Source organism: Pseudophryne corroboree, chromosome 4 (genome assembly GCF_028390025.1).
Source record: "Pseudophryne corroboree isolate aPseCor3 chromosome 4, aPseCor3.hap2, whole genome shotgun sequence".
In the NCBI taxonomy this organism is placed as follows: domain Eukaryota; kingdom Metazoa; phylum Chordata; class Amphibia; order Anura; family Myobatrachidae; genus Pseudophryne; species Pseudophryne corroboree.
The window spans coordinates 217,818,144-217,842,264 of NC_086447.1; the positions used below are offsets into that span (position 1 = coordinate 217,818,144).

The 24,121-nt window shown below is 43.7% G+C and overlaps 1 protein-coding gene across 1 annotated transcript in view; it reads right to left on the minus strand.

Annotated features, from left to right (window-relative positions):
- The window catches only part of LOC134909239 (putative serine protease K12H4.7), a 121,551-nt gene that overhangs the window by 77,363 nt on the left and 20,067 nt on the right, over nucleotides 1–24,121 (minus strand). Inside the window, exon 4 of the mRNA XM_063915917.1 lies at nucleotides 19,394–19,529. Within this exon, the coding sequence (XP_063771987.1) occupies nucleotides 19,394–19,529 (136 nt within the window). The remainder of the gene's footprint in view (nucleotides 1–19,393; nucleotides 19,530–24,121) is intronic.

Genomic DNA, 24,121 nt, shown 5'->3' on the forward strand with positions numbered 1-24,121 from the left:
GCCTGCCGCTCTGCCTCCTCAGTGACGGCAGAGTGTATAGCTCAATCAGCTGCCGGTTCGTTAGCCAATGAGAGCTCGCGGACCGGCGCCTGATTTGAGCTATACACGCTGCCGTCACCGCCAGAGATTAGACTGAGAGGCAGGGCGGAAGACAGGAGAAGCGCGCGCTGCGCTCTCCACTCCGGTGAGCTTTACTATGGGGGCATATCTGGCATTGTGGGCACATGGCTCAGTGGGGGCATATCTGGTAATGTGGGGCATATCTGGCACTGTGGGGTCATATGTGGCACTGGGGGCATATCTGGCTCTGCGGGCACATGGCACTGTGGGGGCATATCTGGCACTGTGGGGGCATATCTGGGCATATCTGGCACTGTGGGGGCATATCTGGCACTGTGGGGGCATATCTGGCACTGTGGGGGCATATCTGGCACTGTGGGGGCATATCTGGCACTGTGGGGCATATCTGTAATCTGGCGCTGTGGGGGCATATCTGGCACTGTGGGCACATGGCACTGTGGGGGCATATCTGTATCTGGCACTGTGGGGGCATATCTGGCACTGTGGGCACATGGCACTGTGAGGGCATATCTGGCACTGTGGGCACATGGCACTGTGGGGGCATATCTGGCACTGTGGGCACATGGCACTGAGGGGGCATATCTGTAATCTGGCGCTGTGGGGGCATATCTGGCACTGTGGGCACATGGCACTGTGGGGGCATATCTGTATCTGGCACTGTGGGGGCATATCTGGCACTGTGGGCACATGGCACTGTGGGGGCATATCTGGCACTGTGGGGGCATATCTGGCACTGTGCGCACATGGCACTGTGGGGGCAGATCTGTAATCTGGCGCTGTGGGAGCATATCTGGCACTGTGGGCACATGGCACTGTGGAGGCATATCTGTATCTGGCACTGTGGGGGCATATCTGGCACTGTGGGCAATGGCACTGTGGGGGCGTGTGTATCTGGCACTGTGGGGGCATATCTGGCACTGTGGGGGCATATCTGGCACTTTGGGTACATGGCACTGTGGGGCATATCTGTAATCTGGCGCTGTGGGGGCATATCTGGCACTGTGGGCACATGGCACTGTGGGGGCATATCTGTATCTGGCACTGTGGGGGCATATCTGGCACTGTGGGCACATGGCACTGTGAGGGCATATCTGGCACTGTGGGCACATGGCACTGTGGGGGCATATCTGTAATCTGGCGCTGTGGGGGCATATCTGGCACTGTGGGCACATGGCACTGTGGGGGCATATCTGTATCTGGCACTGTGGGGGCATATCTGGCACTGTGGGCACATGGCACTGTGGGGTCATATCTGTATCTGGCACTGTGGGGGCATATCTGGCACTGTGGGCACATGGCACTGTGGGGGCATATCTGGCACTGTGGGGGCATATCTGGCACTGTGCGCACATGGCACTGTGGGGGCATATCTGTAATCTGGCGCTGTGGGGGCATATCTGGCACTGTGGGCACATGGCACTGTGGAGGCATATCTGTATCTGGCACTGTGGGGGCATATCTGGCACTGTGGGCAATGGCACTGTGGGGGCATATGTGTTTGAGGTTTTTACCTGTGGGGTCCAATGTGTTATTTCACGTGAGGCAGTCATTACACTCTGTGCAGCAATACAATAAAAGATTTTTGAGCAAATGACTTAGCCTGCGCTGTATGGATGAGGTCCTAGTCACGACAATCTTCCCAGACTTCAACTTACGTCACATTCAGTTCCACCATAGGGAAATGAAACAAAAGTGGTAATAGTGAAGTCTGTTTTATTATAATGTCAATAAAATGTTACAATTTAAAAGGTTTTATACACAATGAAAGTCAATTATAACACCAATTGGCTCCTGGTGCAAGGTAAATGCAGGGAAATTACCGGAGATAAATGAAACTGTGGCCAAACAGTCCCAAACAGTGCATGAATAATTGATGTGGACCAACTGTCCAATCAGTAAACAGCTCTGGTCACCTGGCTTCAGACTCCGCGTTCCCTTCACAACTGGAAGCTGCCGACGCGTTTCCACCCCAATCCGGGGTCTTTTTCAAGGTTTCCTGGCGAATAACTGACTCTCCCATTACATGCATATTTAAATAAACACTGTCCAATCACACGCCAAGGAGCACAGGTGGACCCTATACAAGAATCATCTATAAGTCCCATGGTCCCGTGCTGTGCTCCTCCCTATTGGCTGTGTCCGTGTGCATGTTTTGGTTCCCATGGAAACGGACTATCCCCTCGTCACGTCACTTCCGGTGACGTACTTCCCGTTCTCTGTAGGTTACCTGGTCCTCCTTGTATGCATTCTTTATGCTCATCCCCTTCATCTCGCGTCTGGATGCTTCCGGGTTTCCGTGGTAACCCGATGTTTTCCCCCAGAGACTCCGTCGCGTCACTTCCGGTGACGCGTGCCTTCGTTACCATGGTTACCCGGCGCTGGTTCCTGTAATCTTTCATATTATGATGAACAGCATAAGAGTTGTTATCCTTGAACTTTTGAAACGTGGAGTACATTTATTTAAAACTGGATCCAATACCTATTTAAAATCACCAAATAGAATAGTATTAAAAATATGAAAAATATCCATAGGAAAAGGACTTCTGTAGGTGATGTCACTAGTATGGTGCATATTTAATAAAGTGCATATATGATGGTACTGAATCTTGTTATATATTAAGTCCCTGTTTGTATATGGAAACACAGATGCATATTCTTATCAAAAAGTATTTAAAAATGATAGATTTAAAAAGGATCATAAAAACCACTTAATCTCAAAATCAACATTTAAACCTCCTGGTACAAGCGTGCCTAGTTCGAAAATCATTTTCATCTCCGCTTGGGCCAATTGGCTAGAAAGATCCTTTTTTCTCCAATGGCCCTTGATGTGTCTCAAACCGCAGAACTGTTTTATTGCAGTAGGATTAAAACCATGGTGAACTCTAAAATGTTCTGAAAATGCATGGGTGGTGAGACCCTTTCTGACATTCCTAAGGTGCTCACTAATTCTTACTTTTAGGGGTCTGGAGGTCCTGCCTATGTACCATAGTCCACATGTGCATTCAATTCCATAAATCACATTTGAACTATTACAGGTGATGAAATCTCTGATGTTCACAATTTGATTTTTCACTTCCACATTGGTAATTTTATTCTTTTCTGAAGCTATCCCCCTACAGCCCAAACAAAGGCCGCACCTGAAAAAGCCTTTCGATTTAATCGTTCCCATTGCCTTTTTTGGAGGCAATGCACTTTTTACCAAATTGGATTTTAAATTTGGTGCCCGCCTAAAAATGCATTTTGGTTTGTCCGGTAAGCTGCTCCCTATTATGGGGTCCTTTTTAAGTATTCCCCAATTTCTCCTTATGGATTTTTCTATATTCTTGTATTGTGAGCTGAATGAAGTAACGAATGCTAAATCTAAATGTTCTCCTTTCTCCTTCACTGTTGGATTGAATAACTGCTCCCTATCCATCAAAGTGACCCTGTCCCTTGTTGAACTCACTTTTTCTGGATTATAACCAGAATCCAAAAATTTATTCTTCATCTCTTCCGCTTGTGTGGTAAATGTTTCAATGTCTGTACAGTTACGTTTTAAACGTTTAAATTGGCCCTCCGGTATTGAATTTAGCCAATCCGGATGGTGGCAACTTGTTAGACCGATGTATGTTCCTGAGTCCGTTGGTTTGGTGTAATTCTTTGTTTTTTTTTTTTGTTTTTTTTTTAAATTCAACACTTTTTATTGAAATAGTTTTCCTTTTTTTAACATAACACAATATACACTTATTTCTAGAACTATAGCATTGCTGTCAGCAACAAAATCAAGCAGCATAAATAATATCGCACACACATATTTATAAGTAAGTAATCGACATCATTAAACGTATGAGGCAGTGTCTTAGGTGTGGTATTTTGTATATAACAAAATTGTGCAAGCAGTACCAACCCCTAGCCTCCTCCTATAACCCCGTCATGATTATGGTGAAGTTAAACTCACAACCGCAGGCATAGCAATGCGGGTCCCCTTAGCATATGGCGATGATAGCCACCTATCCCATATCGCATAATATTTAATAATGGCTTTCCTGGACACATAGACAAATCTTTCATGTGCCACTGTAGTATTCACTAAGGCAATCCATGAGTTGATATCTGGGCCATCAGGTGCCATCCACGCCCGGGCTATAGAAACCTGTGCAATAGCACACAGGTTGATAACATAACGCCTGAAGGGGGCATCCAGCAACTCCTCATCCACCACCGCCAGCACACACACAAGAGGGGTCAGCACATCAGCAGGTACCCCAGTGGAGACCATAATCCTGAGTACTTCCTGCCAAAATGCATTAACTATCCTACAGGACCATATCATGTGCCAGAATGTACCTCCATCCATAGCACACTTGGGACATCTAGAATCCACCCTTCCTCCGAATTTCATCAATCTTTCAGGAGTAATATAGACTCTATGTAAAACAAAAAGATGCACCTGCTGGTACCGGACCGCTGTGGTCGCCAGCCTAGAGGCACCCAGCGCATCCTCCCAAGTGTCATTAGATATGGGCCCCAGATCGCATTCCCATCTAGATTTAAGAGAAAGTAGGGTCTCATCATGATATGCACGTAGTAAAGCAGAGTAAAATATGGAAATGGTACAGTTTTGAAAATTAACAAATAGTTCCCTAACTGGAGTATCCCGGAGCATCAGCGGAGCGTTTGCAAACTGAACCTGACAAGCATGGCGGAGTTGTAGATATCGATAAAAGTAGAAGGATGGGATATTATAATCCTCCTGCAATTGTTGGAACGACTTAAATACACCCATATGATACAATTGCCCAAGAGACTGCACTCCCCGGCGGCACCAGACCTCCATCATCTGTAACGATGTAAGCTCGTTAAGAGAATGTGCGTAGGCCAGAGGCGTCTCTGGATCCCAACCCTCTCCCCGCAGCAGTCTATGCGTCTGTCTCCATACCATAATTGCTTGTTTGACAACGGGAAGGTCAAGTATTGCTACATTGTCACTCAATAGTAGTTGTAATGGGGTGCAATTCCGATCTGTTACATAGAGAATTCGGGAGATCAATTCATCTCTAGCAGGATTATGTAACCACTTACTAATATGCACCATTTGTGCCGCTAGATAATACAATCTGAATTTAGGGAGGCCCAGGCCCCCAGAGTCACGGGAGCGTGTGAGGGTGTCTAATTTTATTCTGACCCTGCGTTTGGACCATACGATAGAGGACAGAACACTGTCTATTTTCTGAAAGGTTTTTAATGGGAGATAGACAGGGGAGTGCTGCAGTACATACAGCAACTTAGGCAGGGCCACCATTTTCACTAAATTAATTCTACCCGTTATAGTTAGAGGCAGAGTCCCCCATATCGCAATACGGGAATGCAAATAATCTATAAGAGGTTTTATGTTTAGGGAAAAGTATTGAGAAGGATTATTTGTGACCCAGATTCCTAAGTACTTGAATGAGTCCACCCAGCGTAGAGGGAGGGCCACGGGCGGGACACCCGGACAAGTACCCCGAAAGGGCAATATGCAGGACTTATCCCAATTGATGGACAGGCCAGAGTATCCGCCATAGGTGTCAATAACACGCAACACATGTGGCATGGTATTGCGGTAGTCTGATATAAACAGCAGAATATCATCCGCGTATAAAGCAATCTTGTCCGTGGTGGAGCCCACCCGAAACCCCCCCACCCGCAAGTCAGAACGCACCAAGCACGCCAAGGGTTCCACTGCCAAAGCAAACAGGATAGGGGACAGTGGAAAGCCCTGCCTTGTACCCCTAGCTAAGGGAAATGCAGATGAAATGAATCCATTTATCGAAACCCTAGCTGATGGGCCAGAGTAAAGTAATTTGACCCACCGTATAAAGCGTGGTCCGATGCCGAAGCGGGCCATAGACCCCCACAAGAACGCCCACTCCACCGAATCAAAAGCTTTAGCTGCGTCAAGGGACACCACAACAGAAGTGTCGGCGTCCCCGCGAGGGCCCTGTAGGTGCGTAAATAAGCGCCTAAGGTTAGTTAGAGTGGACCGCCCCGGCACAAAACCGGTCTGATCTGTGTGTATAATTTGGGTAATAACGGAGTTCAGTCTAATTGCCAGGATCTTTGCTAAGACCTTGACATCAGTTGTAAGTAGCGAGATAGGTCTATATGAATCTACTCGCTCTGGGTTCTTATCCGGCTTTAGTAGCACTATTATCAAAGCCTCAGTCATAGAATCCGGCAGTGACCCCAACTCCAACAGGTCATTGAACAGAGTGAGCAACTTAGGGTCATAAAAGTCAATATGTTTCTTATATAGCTCAATGGGAAGTCCATCCAGCCCCGGCGCTTTGCCTCCAGGAAATGACTTTATGGCTATTTCAATTTCCGTCAATGACAAGGGGGAATCAAGGAATTCAGCTGCCACATTAGAGAGCGAGGGCAATGGTATATCAGCAAGATACTCATTTATTTTAGTTAAATCCGCCGATAATCTCGTACTATACAGACTCTTATAATAAGCAACAAATTGGTCCGCTATTTCCAGGGTTTTTACATAAGTTACACCGTCGTCCCCGCCTATCGCAAGGACAGTATTGGAGAATTTATCTGCCGCCGCCAAATGTGCTAGATATGTACCTGGTCTATCGCCCGTAGCATAATAAGAGTGTTGGGCATACAGTAACCGGTATTTGGCTTTATCAGACAGACAGTTTCTCCATTTGGACTGCGCAAGCAACCATGCGTCCCTGGAGGCAACCAATCCATCTTGCAAATATTGGATTTCTAGGGACCTGCAGGACGCCTCAAGCTCCATTTCCTGGAGTTTGTAGCCATTTTTTAAAGTAGCAACCCTTCTAATTAATGAACCTCGTATAAATGCTTTAAATGCGTCCCAGAGGATTGCTGGGCCAACAGTACCCCCGTTTAGCTCCAGGAACTCCTGCCATGCAAGCTCAAGCTCCGCTCCAGTGCCCATCTGTGAAAGCCAGAATGAGTTCAATTTCCAAAACAACTGCCCACGGGAACCTCCAGTATCCAGATTCAACAGTATTGGAGAGTGGTCAGAGATACCTCTAGTTGCATATTGGACATCATTAATTTTGGGAATCATACAGGGGGAGACCAGGGCTATATCAATCCTAGAAAAGGAGGAGTAAGTAGGAGAGAAGCAGGAGAACTGGCGAGCAGCCGGATGCCGTGCTCTCCAGACGTCCACCAGGCCCATACCCTCCACTAACCGAGCGAAGTTACCCGGACGAGGCACAGTGACATTGGCGCTAAATCTATCCACTCCAGGATCCATGACATTATTAAAATCCCCAATGCAAACAGTGGGAATGTTGGGGTAAAGGGACATAAAATCGGCAGCTTTGCGTAGAACCTCCGGGGAGTATGGTGGAGGAATATAAATAGCCAACAACAATAAAGACATGGAATTTATCTGACAGTTAAGAAAAATATATCTTCCCCACTGGTCCACCTGTACCTGGCCCACAACAAACGGAACAGATCTACGGATCATGATGGAGACGCCTCTGGAATGGGAGGTATGAGTGGAGTGGTACGACCACCCTATCCATGGCTTTTTAAGTGATAGAACTTTGGCTCCCTCCAGGTGCGTCTCCATAAGACAAATCACATCTGCGGAGTACTGCCTAATCTGTCGAAGCACCAAGGCCCTTTTAATTTTATCATTAATGCCCCGCACATTCCAGGATAAAATTTTTAGACTAAGTGATGCCATAATACATAGTAGCGTTAAGTGTGTCCAAGACAGGGAAGGTATCCCAAATAGACAGGAAAGTAACTGCCCACAAAAAATGTCGCTAAATATGTCGCAACAGCAATGCATAAAAAACATCAACCCATCAAATCCACCCTTCCTCCCCATACAACCCCCCACCCTGTATACCGGCCCGAACTGTGGCATACCTACCCCCAAATTAACCTCCCAACAACTAAACAACTAGTAAAGAGGACAAAAAAAATACAGTGGCCAAGGGCAGGCATTGCTCCCCTACCATAACCTAACCCCCCCAGGGTCAAGGCAGCACCCAGCCCCCCGACCCAGCAGGGACCCAACAGCAAGTGCAACATTCAATATACTACCAGTAAAGGCCACCTGGAAGGAAAAAGTCAACAAACATTAATAGAATAACTGTAGGCACAAAGTATGTGATGACGTATATCACAGCTCATTCCGTGGGTAATCGTGGCACTCAGTCATTTGCCAGAGCGCGCCTGGCCGGGAACTGCCGGTCAAGCCATGTCACCGCCTCCTGTGGGGTCAGAAAGAATTTGGTCTCTCCTCCCGCGACCACCCGCAGCCTCGAGGGAAAGAGCATAACATAAGGGAGATTGAGCTCTAGAAGACGTCTCTTGATTGGAAGGAATTGGGATCTCTCCTTCTGGATGTCGACCGCAAAATCAGGAAACACAGATATCCGGGTACCATTCCACTTTAGTGGGCCCTTGGTGCGTGCCAGGGTAAGAACCATGTCCCGATCCTTGAAGTGTAGGAATTTAGCTATAAGTGTTCGGGGAGGAGCACCAGGCGGTAGTGGCCGCATAGGAATTCTATGTGCTCGTTCCACCGCATAGTGTGACGTAAAAGCATCCGTCCCAAAAGGAATCTAGGAGCCACTTCTCCAAAAACCGCTCAGGTGCATCACCCTCTTCCTTCTCAGGCAGGCCCACAAACCGAATGTTATTCCGTCTCAGACGCCCCTCCAGATCGGTCAACTTTTTCTGCACCTCCGTCATCTGGGATTCAAGGGCAGTGGTGCGTCGGCCAAGTGGAGCCACAGTGTCCTCAACAGTAGAAATACGGGTTTCCGCCTCCCCCACTCTCTCTCTTACGCGTTGTAGATCCTGATGGATTAAAGAGAGATCCGATTGTACTTGAGTGATCTTGTCGGCCAGCCTGCCCTCGCTGGCATTAACTGCATCCAGTACCCTTTGGAGAGCATCCTCTGTAGCTTCAGGGGGGTTGGAGCCAGCACTTGTAGCCGGAGACGGAGGAGAGAAGCCACTCTGTGACTCCCCCATTCTCTTATTTTGTGCAGGAGGATTCCTGGCGTATTTTTCAAGCTTGGCCGCAGCCTGAGAAGTTTTCCCCATAATAATCTTTATATTCACCTCCAAGGGAACTGCAGTACTGTACGAGAGAGTTATGATAAGACAAGTAGACAGTCTTCCAGTCAGTGCTATATCAACAAATCAGGAATCACACAATGGTGGGCCAGCAGCCTCCAGCCGGATATATATAATGAAAAAAGAAAAAGTCACAGCACTATATTTCAGGTAGTAAATGTGCAGCAGGGGGAGCTGTGAGTATTGAGGAGATAATGACTGGGGTGAGAGCTTAATTCCCTGTCTCCCCAGCCCCACATGCAGCTCTGGAGGGGGGAGAAGGGGGGAGAAGAGACGGGGGGGCCTCCGTACAGCCCAACAGGAGTGACACCCCACAGTGGAGCACCTCCGACCCCTGGACAGCCGCCAGCCCCAACAGTAGTTCTCACTGAAAGCACCTGGGAGGTACTTTATATGGGGCCTGAGTTGTTTTCAAGGCTGCAGCAGCAGCGTGGCCCCTCCGGTAATAGTAGCAGGCAGGAGGTACCCGACACAGGGAGAAGCGGGGGGGGGGGGGGCACGTCCAGCCCAGCAGGAGGTCAGGGGGTGCAGTCCGCGTGCGTCTCTCGTCTCCCGGCCGCCGACCGGAAGCAGCGCGGGCAGCCGCGGCCGGAGCAGGGGAGACCGCACACAGGCAGCGGGACCAAGCGGCAGCAGAAGAGAGGAGGGCAGAGGGCACACACGGCCGCAGATCACTCCCCGGGAGCCCGAGGCAGCGCTCCGATCCCCGCCGCCACGGATACCGCGTCCCACGTGGCGCAGCAGAGCCCAGGCCGAGCCCAGGCCGAGTCCGTCACGGCAGCCAGTCACACAGGTAGGGCAGCAGACCAGGGACAGACACACTCCGATGGGTCCACCACAAGGCCAGGCAAGTCCAGGGCGCCCATGAACCCCGGGGGGAAGCCGTCTGGGTATATAAAAGGATGTTGAGGCAGGAGAGCTCAGCACAGTACGTGCTACTCCATGCCCATCGTAGCCACGCTCCCTGGTGTAATTCTTTGTTCGTATGCATCCCTCTTTGATAAAAACGGTAATATCTAAAAAATTAATCGTTGTAGTGCTGTATTCAAAAGTGAAACGTATATTAAAAACATTGTCATTCAGGAATGTGAAAAAATTCTTGAGAAGATCTTCTCCACCAGTCCATATAAAAAATACGTCGTCAATATATCTCTTCCAGGACACCAGGTTCGCTCCAAAGGGGCAATTGTTCCAAATATTTAAATCTTCCCACCGCCCCATGAAAATGTTGGCGTAACTAGGAGCGAACCTGGTGCCCATGGCTGTGCCGACATTTTGTATATAAAAATTACCATTAAAATCAAAATAATTATTCCTTAAAATAAACTGGACACCTTTCAATAAAAATTCCTGTAGATCCTTCTCTAAAGTGCTTTTCCTTAGTGCAGCTGATAATGCCTCCACACCATCCTGATGTTTAATGATGGTGTAGAGTGACTTTACATCTGCTGTCACCAGAATGGAATTTTCTTGCCATTCTATGTTCTTAATACTTTCCAGAAAGTCTTTGGTGTCCTTCAAATGGGCTCTATTTTCTAACACTAAAGGTTGTAAATAAAAATCGATAAATTCAGAAAGGTTCGATGTAATGGAATCTACCCCAGAGACGATCGGGCGCCCTGGGGGATTAACCGGATCCTTATGAACCTTCGGTAAAACATATAAAACGGGAATGGTGGGTTCTTCTATTAAAATAAATTTCTTCTCTCTTTCTTCCAACGTTCCTTTTGTCCGGTATTCATCCACCAGCTTAGCCAATTCCATTTGTATGCGGGTGGTGGGGTCCCCTCTTAATTTACTATAAGTGATCCCATCATCTAACTGTGACATGACCTCTTTCTCATAATTTGCCCTGGTCATGATAACGACCCCACCCCCTTTATCAGCCGGTTTGATGACCAGATCTTCATTTGCCTTCAGATTTTTCAATGCTTGGCGTTCTTTAGATGTCAAATTTGACCTAATTTTCTTTGTGTCCACCTCTTGAATCTCATCCAAAACGATTTTTAAAAAGGTCTCTAAAAAATTGCCTCGCACAAAGGTGGGATTAAAAACCGACTTTGGTTTGAATGGGGTACTGTCCTGGGTTGGTACAGACGTGATAGTGCCTCCCCTCTTTAGTCATGAAAAACTTCTTTAAACTCAATTTCCTCACAAACTTGTGTAAATCCACAAATGTATTAAATTTGTTGAGTGGAAGTGCGGGGGCATATTTCAACCCTTTCTCTAGGAGAGAGATTTCTTCTCTCGCCAGTACATGTTGGGTCAAATTAAATATTTTTACTCGTCCGGATGGTTCAATTCCCTTTGGAGCCATATCCCTCCTTGTTCTGGTCTTCCTCTGTTTCTTTTTTCTCTTTCTCTTTCTCTTTTTATTTCCCCCCCTTTTCCCCCTATGCTTCACCTCATATTTTCCCGTCTCCTGTACCTGTATAAAAAAGGAGACCTCGCTCTCATCTCCAATGGTCTAAACCGATTCCGTGTTTCTACAGGTTCAAACGGAGGGTGCATTCTTTCTTCTTGTATAATTGGTCCTCTTCTTCTCTGCCATCTTGGGCCCTGTGGTTGGTTCCTTACAAAATCCCTAGAATAATAATTCCTCCTCATAGTATCTTGTCTTCTATTGTCCCAATGGTTACTCTGATTATCGTACTTCTTTGGAGACGATCTCGGTCTCGGACTTCGGGTCCTATCCTTTCTTAAGTGGTGAGTAGAATAGGAAAATTTATTATCCATATATCTTCCCCTTACTCGTGAGGTTGATCTATCTCTTTTCCTCTGGGATGGGACCTCATAACCCTGAGAACGTGGTGTCCGTAATTCTGTCTGAATATCCTCATCTTCATCTTGTTCTGACTCTTTAGTTTTCTTATCTCTATTGAATTTGCGGACTTTTTTCTCTACTAACAGTTTTTCACTTTTTCTTAAACTATTCTCAATACGTTTCTCTAGAGCTTTATACTCAGGTAACTCCACAAAAGGATTAGTTAGTGTTCTATAGTTGGTAATTTCACTTTCCAGTTTCAAAAGTTCCCGTTTTCTATCTGCGATAATTAAATTAATCAGGGAAAATGAGCATACCCCCAATATACGGTCCCATTCTGCTTTGAAATCTTCATTAGATGAAGTGAACGTAGCTGTCTTGTTGATTCTGAGTCCTTTTGGAATGATCTGGTGGGAAAGGTATCTTTCCAGAGTCACCACTTCCCACCAGATCCTGCTTTCCTTAAGAAGGACATTTTCTAATTTTTTCATCAGGCTGTCCAGACTCTCGTCTATCAGGACTGCCGTATCTCCTTCATCCCTAAAAACATAGTCAAAAGTGTTCTTCCGACTCTCTCTTAATTTAAACATCCTATTTAAAGCAGCACTAAGAATACAATACAGAAGGAAAATAAATGAACAATGCAGATAAGGGTAGTATTGATGACTCTGTGCGCAAAATACTGCTGCTGGCTTACATGTGCCCTTATGAGGTTTCCTTCACCCCTCACCAGAGTGATACAATAAAAGATTTTTGAGCAAATGACTTAGCCTGCGCTGTATGGATGAGGTCCTAGTCACGACAATCTTCCCAGACTTCAACTTAAAACAGACTTCACTATTATCACTTTTGTTTCATTTCCCTATGGTGGAACTGAATGTGACGTAAGTTGAAGTCTGGGAAGATTGTCGTGACTAGGACCTCATCCATACAGCGCAGGCTAAGTCATTTGCTCAAAAATCTTTTATTGTATCACTGTGGTGAGGGGTGAAGGAAACCTCATAAGGGCACATGTAAGCCAGCAGCAGTATTTTGTGCACAGAGTCATCAATACTACCCTTATCTGCATTGTTCATTTATTTTCCTTCTGTATTGTATTCTTAGTGCTGCTTTAAATAGGATGTTTAAATTAAGAGAGAGTCGGAAGAACACTTTTGACTATGTTTTTAGGGATGAAGGAGATACGGCAGTCCTGATAGACGAGAGTCTGGACAGCCTGATGAAAAAATTAGAAAATGTCCTTCTTAAGGAAAGCAGGATCTGGTGGGAAGTGGTGACTCTGGAAAGATACCTTTCCCACCAGATCATTCCAAAAGGACTCAGAATCAACAAGACAGCTACGTTCACTTCATCTAATGAAGATTTCAAAGCAGAATGGGACCGTATATTGGGGGTATGCTCATTTTCCCTGATTAATTTAATTATCGCAGATAGAAAACAGGAACTTTTGAAACTGGAAAGTGAAATTACCAACTATAGAACACTAACTAATTCTTTTGTGGAGTTACCCGAGTATAAAGCTCTAGAGAAACGTATTGAGAATAGTTTAAGAAAAAGTGAAAAACTGTTAGTAGAGAAAAAAGTCCGCAAATTCAATAGAGATAAGAAAACTAAAGAGTCAGAACAAGATGAAGATGAGGATATTCAGACAGAATTACGGACACCACGTTCTCAGGGTTATGAGGTCCCATCCCAGAGGAAAAGAGATAGATCAACCTCACGAGTAAGGGGAAGATATATGGATAATAAATTTTCCTATTCTACTCACCACTTAAGAAAGGATAGGACCCGAAGTCCGAGACCGAGATCGTCTCCAAAGAAGTACGATAATCAGAGTAACCATTGGGACAATAGAAGACAAGATACTATGAGGAGGAATTATTATTCTAGGGATTTTGTAAGGAACCAACCACAGGGCCCAAGATGGCAGAGAAGAAGAGGACCAATTATACAAGAAGAAAGAATGCACCCTCCGTTTGAACCTGTAGAAACACGGAATCGGTTTAGACCATTGGAGATGAGAGCGAGGTCTCCTTTTTTATACAGGGACAGGAGACGGGAAAATATGAGGTGAAGCATAGGGGGAAAAGGGGGGGAAATAAAAAGAGAAAGAGAAAAAAGAAACAGAGGAAGACCAGAACAAGGAGGGATATGGCTCCAAAGGGAATTGAACCATCCGGACGAGTAAAAATATTTAATTTGACCCAACATGTACTGGCGAGAGAAGAAATCTCTCTCCTAGAGAAAGGGTTGAAATATGCCCCCGCACTTCCACTCAACAAATTTAATACATTTGTGGATTTACACAAGTTTGTGAGGAAATTGAGTTTAAAGAAGTTTTTCATGACTAAAGAGGGAGGCACTATCACGTCTGTACCAACCCAGGACAGTACCCCATTCAAACCAAAGTCGGTTTTTAATCCCACCTTTGTGCGAGGCAATTTTTTAGAGACCTTTTTAAAAATCGTTTTGGATGAGATTCAAGAGGTGGACACAAAGAAAATTAGGTCAAATTTGACATCTAAAGAACGCCAAGCATTGAAAAATCTGAAGGCAAATGAAGATCTGGTCATCAAACCGGCTGATAAAGGGGGTGGGGTCGTTATCATGACCAGGGCAAATTATGAGAAAGAGGTCATGTCACAGTTAGATGATGGGATCACTTATAGTAAATTAAGAGGGGACCCCACCACCCGCATACAAATGGAATTGGCTAAGCTGGTGGATGAATACCGGACAAAAGGAAAGTTGGAAGAAAGAGAGAAGAAATTTATTTTAATAGAAGAACCCACCATTCCCGTTTTATATGTTTTACCGAAGGTTCATAAGGATCCGGTTAATCCCCCAGGGCGCCCGATCGTCTCTGGGGTAGATTCCATTACATCGAACCTTTCTGAATTTATCGATTTTTATTTACAACCTTTAGTGTTAGAAAATAGAGCCCATTTGAAGGACACCAAAGACTTTCTGGAAAGTATTAAGAACATAGAATGGCAAGAAAATTCCATTCTGGTGACAGCAGATGTAAAGTCACTCTACACCATCATTAAACATCAGGATGGTGTGGAGGCATTATCAGCTGCACTAAGGAAAAGCACTTTAGAGAAGGATCTACAGGAATTTTTATTGAAAGGTGTCCAGTTTATTTTAAGGAATAATTATTTTGTTTTTAATGGTAATTTTTATATACAAAATGTCGGCACAGCCATGGGCACCAGGTTCGCTCCTAGTTACGCCAACATTTTCATGGGGCGGTGGGAAGATTTAAATATTTGGAACAATTGCCCCTTTGGAGCGAACCTGGTGTCCTGGAAGAGATATATTGACGACGTATTTTTTATATGGACTGGTGGAGAAGATCTTCTCAAGAATTTTTTCACATTCCTGAATGACAATGTTTTTAATATACGTTTCACTTTTGAATACAGCACTACAACGATTAATTTTTTAGATATTACCGTTTTTATCAAAGAGGGATGCATACGAACAAAGAATTACACCAAACCAACGGACTCCGGAACATCCATCGGTCTAACAAGTTGCCACCATCCGGATTGGCTAAATTCAATACCGGAGGGCCAATTTAAACGTTTAAAACGTAACTGTACAGACATTGAAACATTTACCACACAAGCGGAAGAGATGAAGAATAAATTTTTGGATTCTGGTTATAATCCAGAAAAAGTGAGTTCAACAAGGGACAGGGTCACTTTGATGGATAGGGAGCAGTTATTCAATCCAACAGTGAAGGAGAAAGGAGAACATTTAGAATTAGCATTCGTTACTTCATTCAGCTCACAATACAAGAATATAGAAAAATCCATAAGGAGAAATTGGGGAATACTTAAAAAGGACCCCATAATAGGGAGCAGCTTACCGGACAAACCAAAATGCATTTTTAGGCGGGCACCAAATTTAAAATCCAATTTGGTAAAAAGTGCATTGCCTCCAAAAAAGGCAATGGGAACGATTAAATCGAAAGGCTTTTTCAGGTGCGGCCTTTGTTTGGGCTGTAGGGGGATAGCTTCAGAAAAGAATAAAATTACCAATGTGGAAGTGAAAAATCAAATTGTGAACATCAGAGATTTCATCACCTGTAATAGTTCAAATGTGATTTATGGAATTGAATGCACATGTGGACTATGGTACATAGGCAGGACCTCCAGACCCCTAAAAGTAAGAATTAGTGAGCACCTTAGGAATGTCAGAAAGGGTCTCACCACCCATGCATTTTCAGAACATTTTAGAGTTCACCATGGTTGTAATCCTACTGCAATAAAACAGTTCTGCGGTTTGAGACACATCAAGGGCCATTGGAGAAAAAAGGATCTTTCTAGCCAATTGGCCCAAGCGGAGATGAAAATGATTTTCGAACTAGGCACGCTTGTACCAGGAGGTTTAAATGTTGATTTTGAGATTAAGTGGTTTTTATGATCCTTTTTAAATCTATCATTTTTAAATACTTTTTGATAAGAATATGCATCTGTGTTTCCATATACAAACAGGGACTTAATATATAACAAGATTCAGTACCATCATATATGCACTTTATTAAATATGCACCATACTAGTGACATCACCTACAGAAGTCCTTTTCCTATGGATATTTTTCATATTTTTAATACTATTCTATTTGGTGATTTTAAATAGGTATTGGATCCAGTTTTAAATAAATGTACTCCACGTTTCAAAAGTTTAAGGATAACAACTCTTATGCTGTTCATCATAATATGAAAGATTACGGGAACCAGCGCCGGGTAACCATGGTAACGAAGGCACGCGTCACCGGAAGTGACGCGACGGAGACTCTGGGGGAAAACATCGGGTTACCACGGAAACCCGGAAGCATCCAGACGCGAGATGAAGGGGATGAGCATAAAGAATGCATACAAGGAGGACCAGGTAACCAACAGAGAACGGGAAGTACATCACCGGAAGTGACGTGACGAGGGGATAGTCCGTTTCCATGGGAACCAAAACATGCACACGGACACAGCCAATAGGGAGGAGCACAGCACGGGACCATGGGACTTATAGATGATTCTTGTATAGGGTCCACCTGTGCTCCTTGGCGTGTGATTGGACAGTGTTTATTTAAATATGCATGTAATGGGAGAGTCAGTTATTCGCCAGGAAACCTTGAAAAAGACCCCGGATTGGGGTGGAAACGCGTCGGCAGCTTCCAGGTGTGAAGGGAACGCGGAGTCTGAAGCCAGGTGACCAGAGCTGTTTGCTGATTGGACAGTTGGTCCACATCAATTATTCATGCACTGTTTGGGACTGTTTGGCCACAGTTCCATTTATCTCCGGTAATTTCCCTGCATTTACCTTGCACCAGGAGCCAATTGGTGTTATAATTGACTTTCATTGTGTATAAAACCTTTTAAATTGTAACATTTTATTGACATTATAATAAAACAGACTTCACTATTATCACTTTTGTTTCATTTCCCTATGGTGGAACTGAATGTGACGTAAGTTGAAGTCTGGGAAGATTGTCGTGACTAGGACCTCATCCATACAGCGCAGGCTAAGTCATTTGCTCAAAAATCTTTTATTGTATCACTGTGGTGAGGGGTGAAGGAAACCTCATAAGGGCACATGTAAGCCAGCAGCAGTATTTTGCGCACAGAGTCATCAATACTACCCTTATCTGCATTACTCTGTGCAGCAAGGCTACGTCCCTTTTTTTTGTTATACCACGCCCACTTTTTGTTCTGCCACGCCCCCTTTTTGTTCTGCCACACCCCCTTTTTGGGACGCGCGCCTGCGGCGCGCGCTATTATTCCTCCTAGGTAGATCACAAAAGCTTTTTAGCTTTCAAAGTAGATCACCAACTCCAAAAGTTTGGCCGCCCCTGCAATAGGGTAAATTTACTAAGATGGGAGATCTATTTAAGATGGGATGTTGCCCATAACAACCAATCAGAATCTACTTCTCATTTATCTAGCACCTTCTTGAAGATAATACCTGGAATCTGATTGGTTGCTATGGGCAACATCCCATGTTACATAGAACTCCCATCTTAGTAAATTTACCCCAATGTATTAGTTGCACGTTGCATGTAACAGTCAGCCATGGAATCGTCCCTTGGACATGCAGCACATCCAACGGGACAATGCAGTAAACGGCAGTGAGCGACGGATTGGGCATACACACTATACAGAACGGTGGAAAGTACCAATATCGCACAATATAAATTCACAGTGTGTATGTTTCCATACATTCTAATCTGTATGACAGCGTTACAAATGTTTGGAATACATTATCATTCACATGGAGTACACACAATCTGGCTTTAAAAACAGGACATGCAGGTATGATGCAGTAGGGGATCCGGACTATAGGCCAACATACAAAAGGTCGACTGGTTCATATGGTCGGCATGACAATGATCAATCATTTTTTTGGACTTGTTCCTTGCCCACAAGAGGCAACATTTCTACAAATGGTGGTCCCAGATAGAAAAAACAAAACAAAAAACTAACCACACTGACCCAAAAATGAAAAATAAAATAAAATTATATGTCAACCTTTTCCAGTGTCGACCTTTTGTCCATGTCGACCATATGGGTTCGGTCTAATTATATAAATCTTGTATACCGCACCCACTGATTAGAACACCCTGTAGTCAGTGGTGAATTTCCCATTTAGCATGTGAGGCACATGACTAGGGGCGACACTTGGATGCTACTATTTGTTACTGTCAGCCTGAAATGTACCAGTAACTGCTAATTATTTCCACTGTATTGTACCATACACCATGAGTTGAGTGTAAACTGATAGGACATGCACATACTGCCCCTGTAAGCTGTCCTACTTAGTAAATATCTATACATAATTAGAAAAATAAAATAAATAGTGGCTTTTTCTTTATCATTCTATTCAATTGGTTGTAAGCCCTCATTTGATGATAGCCAATCAGTAAAAATTATAATATGAGGCAGGTGGGAAGGGGCGGCCATTACTGTTGTGCCTAGGGGCGGCCTCACCTCCAAATCCACCCCTGTCTGTAGTTTAATGTTGCGTTAGCATCTACACCTGTAGGCAGATTTGATGTAGGAGAGGTTAGGCCAGTAAGTACCTAGCCGGAACAATATAGGGCCTGATTCTGAGTGGGGAATAAAACAAAACAGAGCAAGTCATAGTGCACGTCCACAAACCATATTGCAATGCAAGGGGTGCAAATACATTTATTTATTTTGCATGTGGGTTAAATACATGTAGCCCACAAATGTTCAAACTGCAGTTTAGATGTGTTTGGGACACGCCGCTCTCAAATCTAAATCTCCCCCATGGTTTTGCCCATAGTGCAGTGATTTGAAGCTACTGTTAAGCGATTGTACGGTCTGACACATCGGGATTAAAACCGCATACACTCAGAATTACACAGTACACATTTTAGCACTGACAAGCAATGTATAATAGACAACTTACTTGAAATCTTTTGTAATTTTCTCATAATTCTCTGTATAAACTAGCAATTCTAGCAAGGTGTCTGAAGCCAATTTAATAGTCCTGGGGCAATCCGAGTGATTCTTAGCCAAAGAGGCCTGCACAACTTCTAGGTATTCTACAAAGAAAGAGTGGAAAGCCTTGTGAGAATACAACACATTATGCGTATTTCAATTCATGGGAGAATAGAACTAAGAATTCATTCATGTCGCTACAATCATTCTTTGCTGGTTCTTTACTTCTATGCAAATAAGATTCCGTCAGGGTTCCAAACCACTAGAAAATTCTATGTGGCTCCATCAAAGTTTTGAAGCAGATAGACTTCTATTTTGAACAATAATCGTTAATTTATAGGTTATACATAATAAGTAGGCATTTTGGAATCTGGCTTTTTAGACGGCATTAAATGCTTCAACAAGTACAATCAGATCAGATGTTTATTACTGCGTTTTCTGGCCTGATGAGACAGTGGAAGATGGTAAAACACAAATGACTGTACTGGTGGTGGTGGCCGGGATTAGCAAATAAAGGGTCGTCTGGACTCTTCTGTCAAAAAACATCAATTAAAATTCTGTACAGGTCAGAGCTTAGTTCTAGAAGCAGCAATGACTAACAAGTGCTCAGCTGTAACATGGTCTCTGTGCTATCCTGACTGAACAATGAAACCGTTCAGCTGCACAGGAAGTGCCGCCCGCATTTCATTTGGCACACTGGCAAATAAAACCTATGACTGAAACGAATGGTGAAATTAGGTTTCTCAAATTAAAGTCGCAGGGAAGAAACAAAAACACATGACACTAGTCATCATGCCAAGACAGAGATTAATCGATTTCTTAAGGACTCCTTACACAAGTCTGTCGGTTAATACAGTCATGACGCCATCTGGAATTATTATACCAACGAGCTGCTCACAAGCACCTTTAAAAAAAACAAAAGACCACCACACAGAAGGGTTTATCAGGACTCTTCACGGTGATGGATCTATGTTTAAGACTTCAAACAAGAGGGCTCAATGCACATGCTTCAGTTGGTTCTTATAGAATCACCATAGGGTCCAATTAATCCAATTTTTCTCATGTTATTAGATTCCAATTTTTAATTCATAATTTTATCTACTCAGAATAAGTTGTTCAGCTCGGTCAAAGGTTATGTTTTATAGTTGTATGAACCTGGTATTATTGAGTACATTACACATATGTTTCATGAAAATTTCGATATATATTCCAGGAGTTTGAATATATTAAAATGAGAAATCTCCATGAATTTTGTTTATTTAGGGAGGGGTCTTTTTAATCCTTATTTTCTGAATGCTCCCCTTTCCCTTTTTTTTTTTTTTTTTTTAAATGCTCGTTTTAGAACAGTATAACATGTTTATCATTCATTTAATATCTTTTACAAATTACGAATATCCCTGTGGGAATAGAAGTATCCCCACTGAACCAGGGGTGGAGTATATACACTCCTGGGGTTGATACCAATTTCAAAACAATAGGGACTCTGTAGCAAAATTAACTTCCTTTGTTTCACTATTGTTATGTGTTTGTCTTTTTACAAATATTCATTTGGATCACTGTATTAATTTTAAAGTATTTTTTAATATTGAACCAGCCAGACCATTAGTTCCGACGAAACCGGAAGTCGTGGGATGCGTTCCATCCATGTGGAACGCATCACTGCATAAAGCCTATTGCCAGGAGCGGAAAGTACATTCACATCCGGCGGAAGGGAGGACAGTGCGGCACATCGTCACTGCCCCCAGGCCGCGATCCCGGCTAGTAAACGTCATTTCCGGCGGAACCGGAAATGACGCTATGCGTTCCAAAGGTTGGAACGCAAGGGTAAAAAAACCAGTTTTTCGGCAATTTTACGATCCTGTAACCACCCTGGCAGTAACTAATACAGTGATATTTAACTAATGCACTTGACTATGGAACATTACTATCTGTGGGGAATTATTTGTATTGTTTTAAAAGTTTTTAAAATTTAAAATTATCAGTCACGCCCCCTACAACAGGAAGTGGGCGTGTTTAATGTTCATCTATAAAAATCTGGTTATCCCAACATCATTTACACCTTGACAAAGACCTGATTGGTTGAAACGCGTTGGTGCTCTTGGCTGCCCAGGACCTGGTGAAGGTACAGCTCTATAGGGGGAGCTTCACAAATACCCTTGTACGCTATTTACTGTGCCTTCCTGGAAGGTCAGTTGTGGTACGCATTTTAAGTGTAAAATATTGTTTTTTGAATAAATTTGTAGAAGTCTGCACTATGATTCCCTATTATTTGTTTTGCATGTACCTAAACTGAGGAGCTAGACAAGGAATCATATACGGTGGGGACGACTTACTACAAATATTAAGGAGGATACCAGATAAGAGACTTATTGCTTTTTCATTGATCCGAATTATTGGACTTTGATTGGACTTTATACATTTCATGATATTATCACGAGACTTTTTCTTTTATTGTACATTTTCTGCGATAAATAAGACGGATGTTAAAATTTAAAAACCCTGAATAAGGTGGTCTATACATTTTCTCCAGAATTTAGGAGAAATATCTGTACTTATACATATCAACGTGGAGAGATCTGTCTGATAGAAAAATCAACTTGCATATAATTAGAAAAATTGGTTAAGGTTTTAATCACACCAAATAAGGTGTGCTATATACCCTTTCCAGTGCGCAGGAACTTTTTCCCCCTTTTTTTGCATTGTTCTCTTGTGATTGGTGTAGTCACTTAAAAGTTCCAGCAGCCAGTTTACTAGCAAGGATCGCAGGTGGTACCATTGTCTCTTTCACAAATGACTGTACTGGTGGTGGTGGTCGGGATTAGCAAATAAAGGGTCGTCTGGACTCTTCTGTCAAAAAACATCAATTAAAATTCTGTACAGGTCAGAGCTTAGTTCTAGAAGCAGCAATGACTAACAAGTGCTCAGCTGTAACATGGTCTCTGTGCTATCCTGACTGAACAATGAAACCGTTCAGCTGCACAGGAAGTGCCGCCCGCATTTCATTTGGCACACTGGCAAATAAAACCTATGACTGAAACGAATGGTGAAATTAGGTTTCTCAAATTAAAGTCGCAGGGAAGAAACAAAAAACACATGACACTAGTCATCATGCCAAGACAGAGATTAATCGATTTCTTAAGGACTCCTTACACAAGTCTGTCGGTTAATACAGTCATGACGCCATCTGGAATTAGAATACCAACGAGCTGCTCACAAGCACCTTTAAAAAAAACAAAAGACCACCACACAGAAGGGTTTATCAGGACTCTTCACGGTGATGGATCTATGTTTAAGACTTCAAACAAGAGGGCTCAATGCACATGCTTCAGTGCTGATAATCTAAAGTAACCAATTTAGCAATACATATTTCTGTAAATCACAAAATTAAAATGCATCCACTGCAAACACACTATGCAATTGATGGGGTGTACTGTAGGATCCGTTGCGTGTTACCGGCAGACGAGATTCCGGCCGTCAGTATACCGACAGCGGCATCCCGTCTGCTAATATCCCGCCAGTCGGGCTTGCTGCGTTTGCCAAGCTTTAGGCCCGGTGGCTAGCCACAGAATATATTCCCACTCGGTTGATGGCGTGGACCCACCAACCGAGTGGGAGAACGGGGCAGCGGTGGGATCTGTCGGCATTCCGGTGTTGGTCTCCTGAATGCCGGGATCCTGACAGCCAGCATTTTAACTGCATCACGTTCTGTAGTCTCTGGAATATTAGTTAAGACCATTAAACAACACCCTTTACTGTGTTTAAGAGCAGTATAGAAAGGGTACAACTGTACTTTTTTTCTGGTTGATAACATATGGGAAGTCTGCATTGCCTATTTGGAGTGTCTGAGCCTCCAATGGGATGTACTACCTGGCTGGCTGTCTGGAGTACACCCTGCCACATTTTACTATTACATTTTAACCACTCTAAGAAAAAAGGTATTATATTTTCTTTCCTCACGGCAATTGAGTGAAAGGAAAGAATGGGTGTTTTTTTGGAGGTTTTGATGATTTTTTTTTAGGGCGATATTTATCAAAGTTTGGAGAGATAGTACAAACCAATCAGCTCCTGACATTTTTCAAACACAGCATGCAACATGGCAGTCACAAACTGATTGGTTCACACAGGGGTTGCCAACCACAGTCCGCAAGGCACACTAACATTCCAGGTTTTAAGGACATACTTAACCACAGGTGACTTAGTTACTATTTTTTTATTTGAGCATCTGTGCTCAAGCATGGATATCACTAAAACGAGGACTGTTAGTGTGCCTTGAGGACTGTGGTTGGGAAACACTGGGTTAGTACTTTCTCTCTCTCCAAGTCTGATAACAACCCCCTCCCCCTTTGTAGTGAGCTGCTCTCTTTTGCACCTTTTGGCCATTTTAAAGTGGACTGACTTGTTCTCATTTGTGGTGTTTTGATGTTAGTGGAAGGTTTGTACAAGAAACACGTTCTGCTCTTGGATGTGTGTTGCACTCAGTGCCCGATTACCAAACAGGCAGAGTAGGCACTGGCATATGGGTCCCGTGACAATACAGCCCATCAAAATAATACAGATTTGATCTGGAAAGAAAACTACAAATCAAGCTTTCTTAAATTGTTTTCAAAAGAAAAAAAATATTAATCAACTCAAAGAAACAAGAACTTTACATTAAAGACTCTATAGAAAACATACAGTATTAATGCAAAGTACCCAT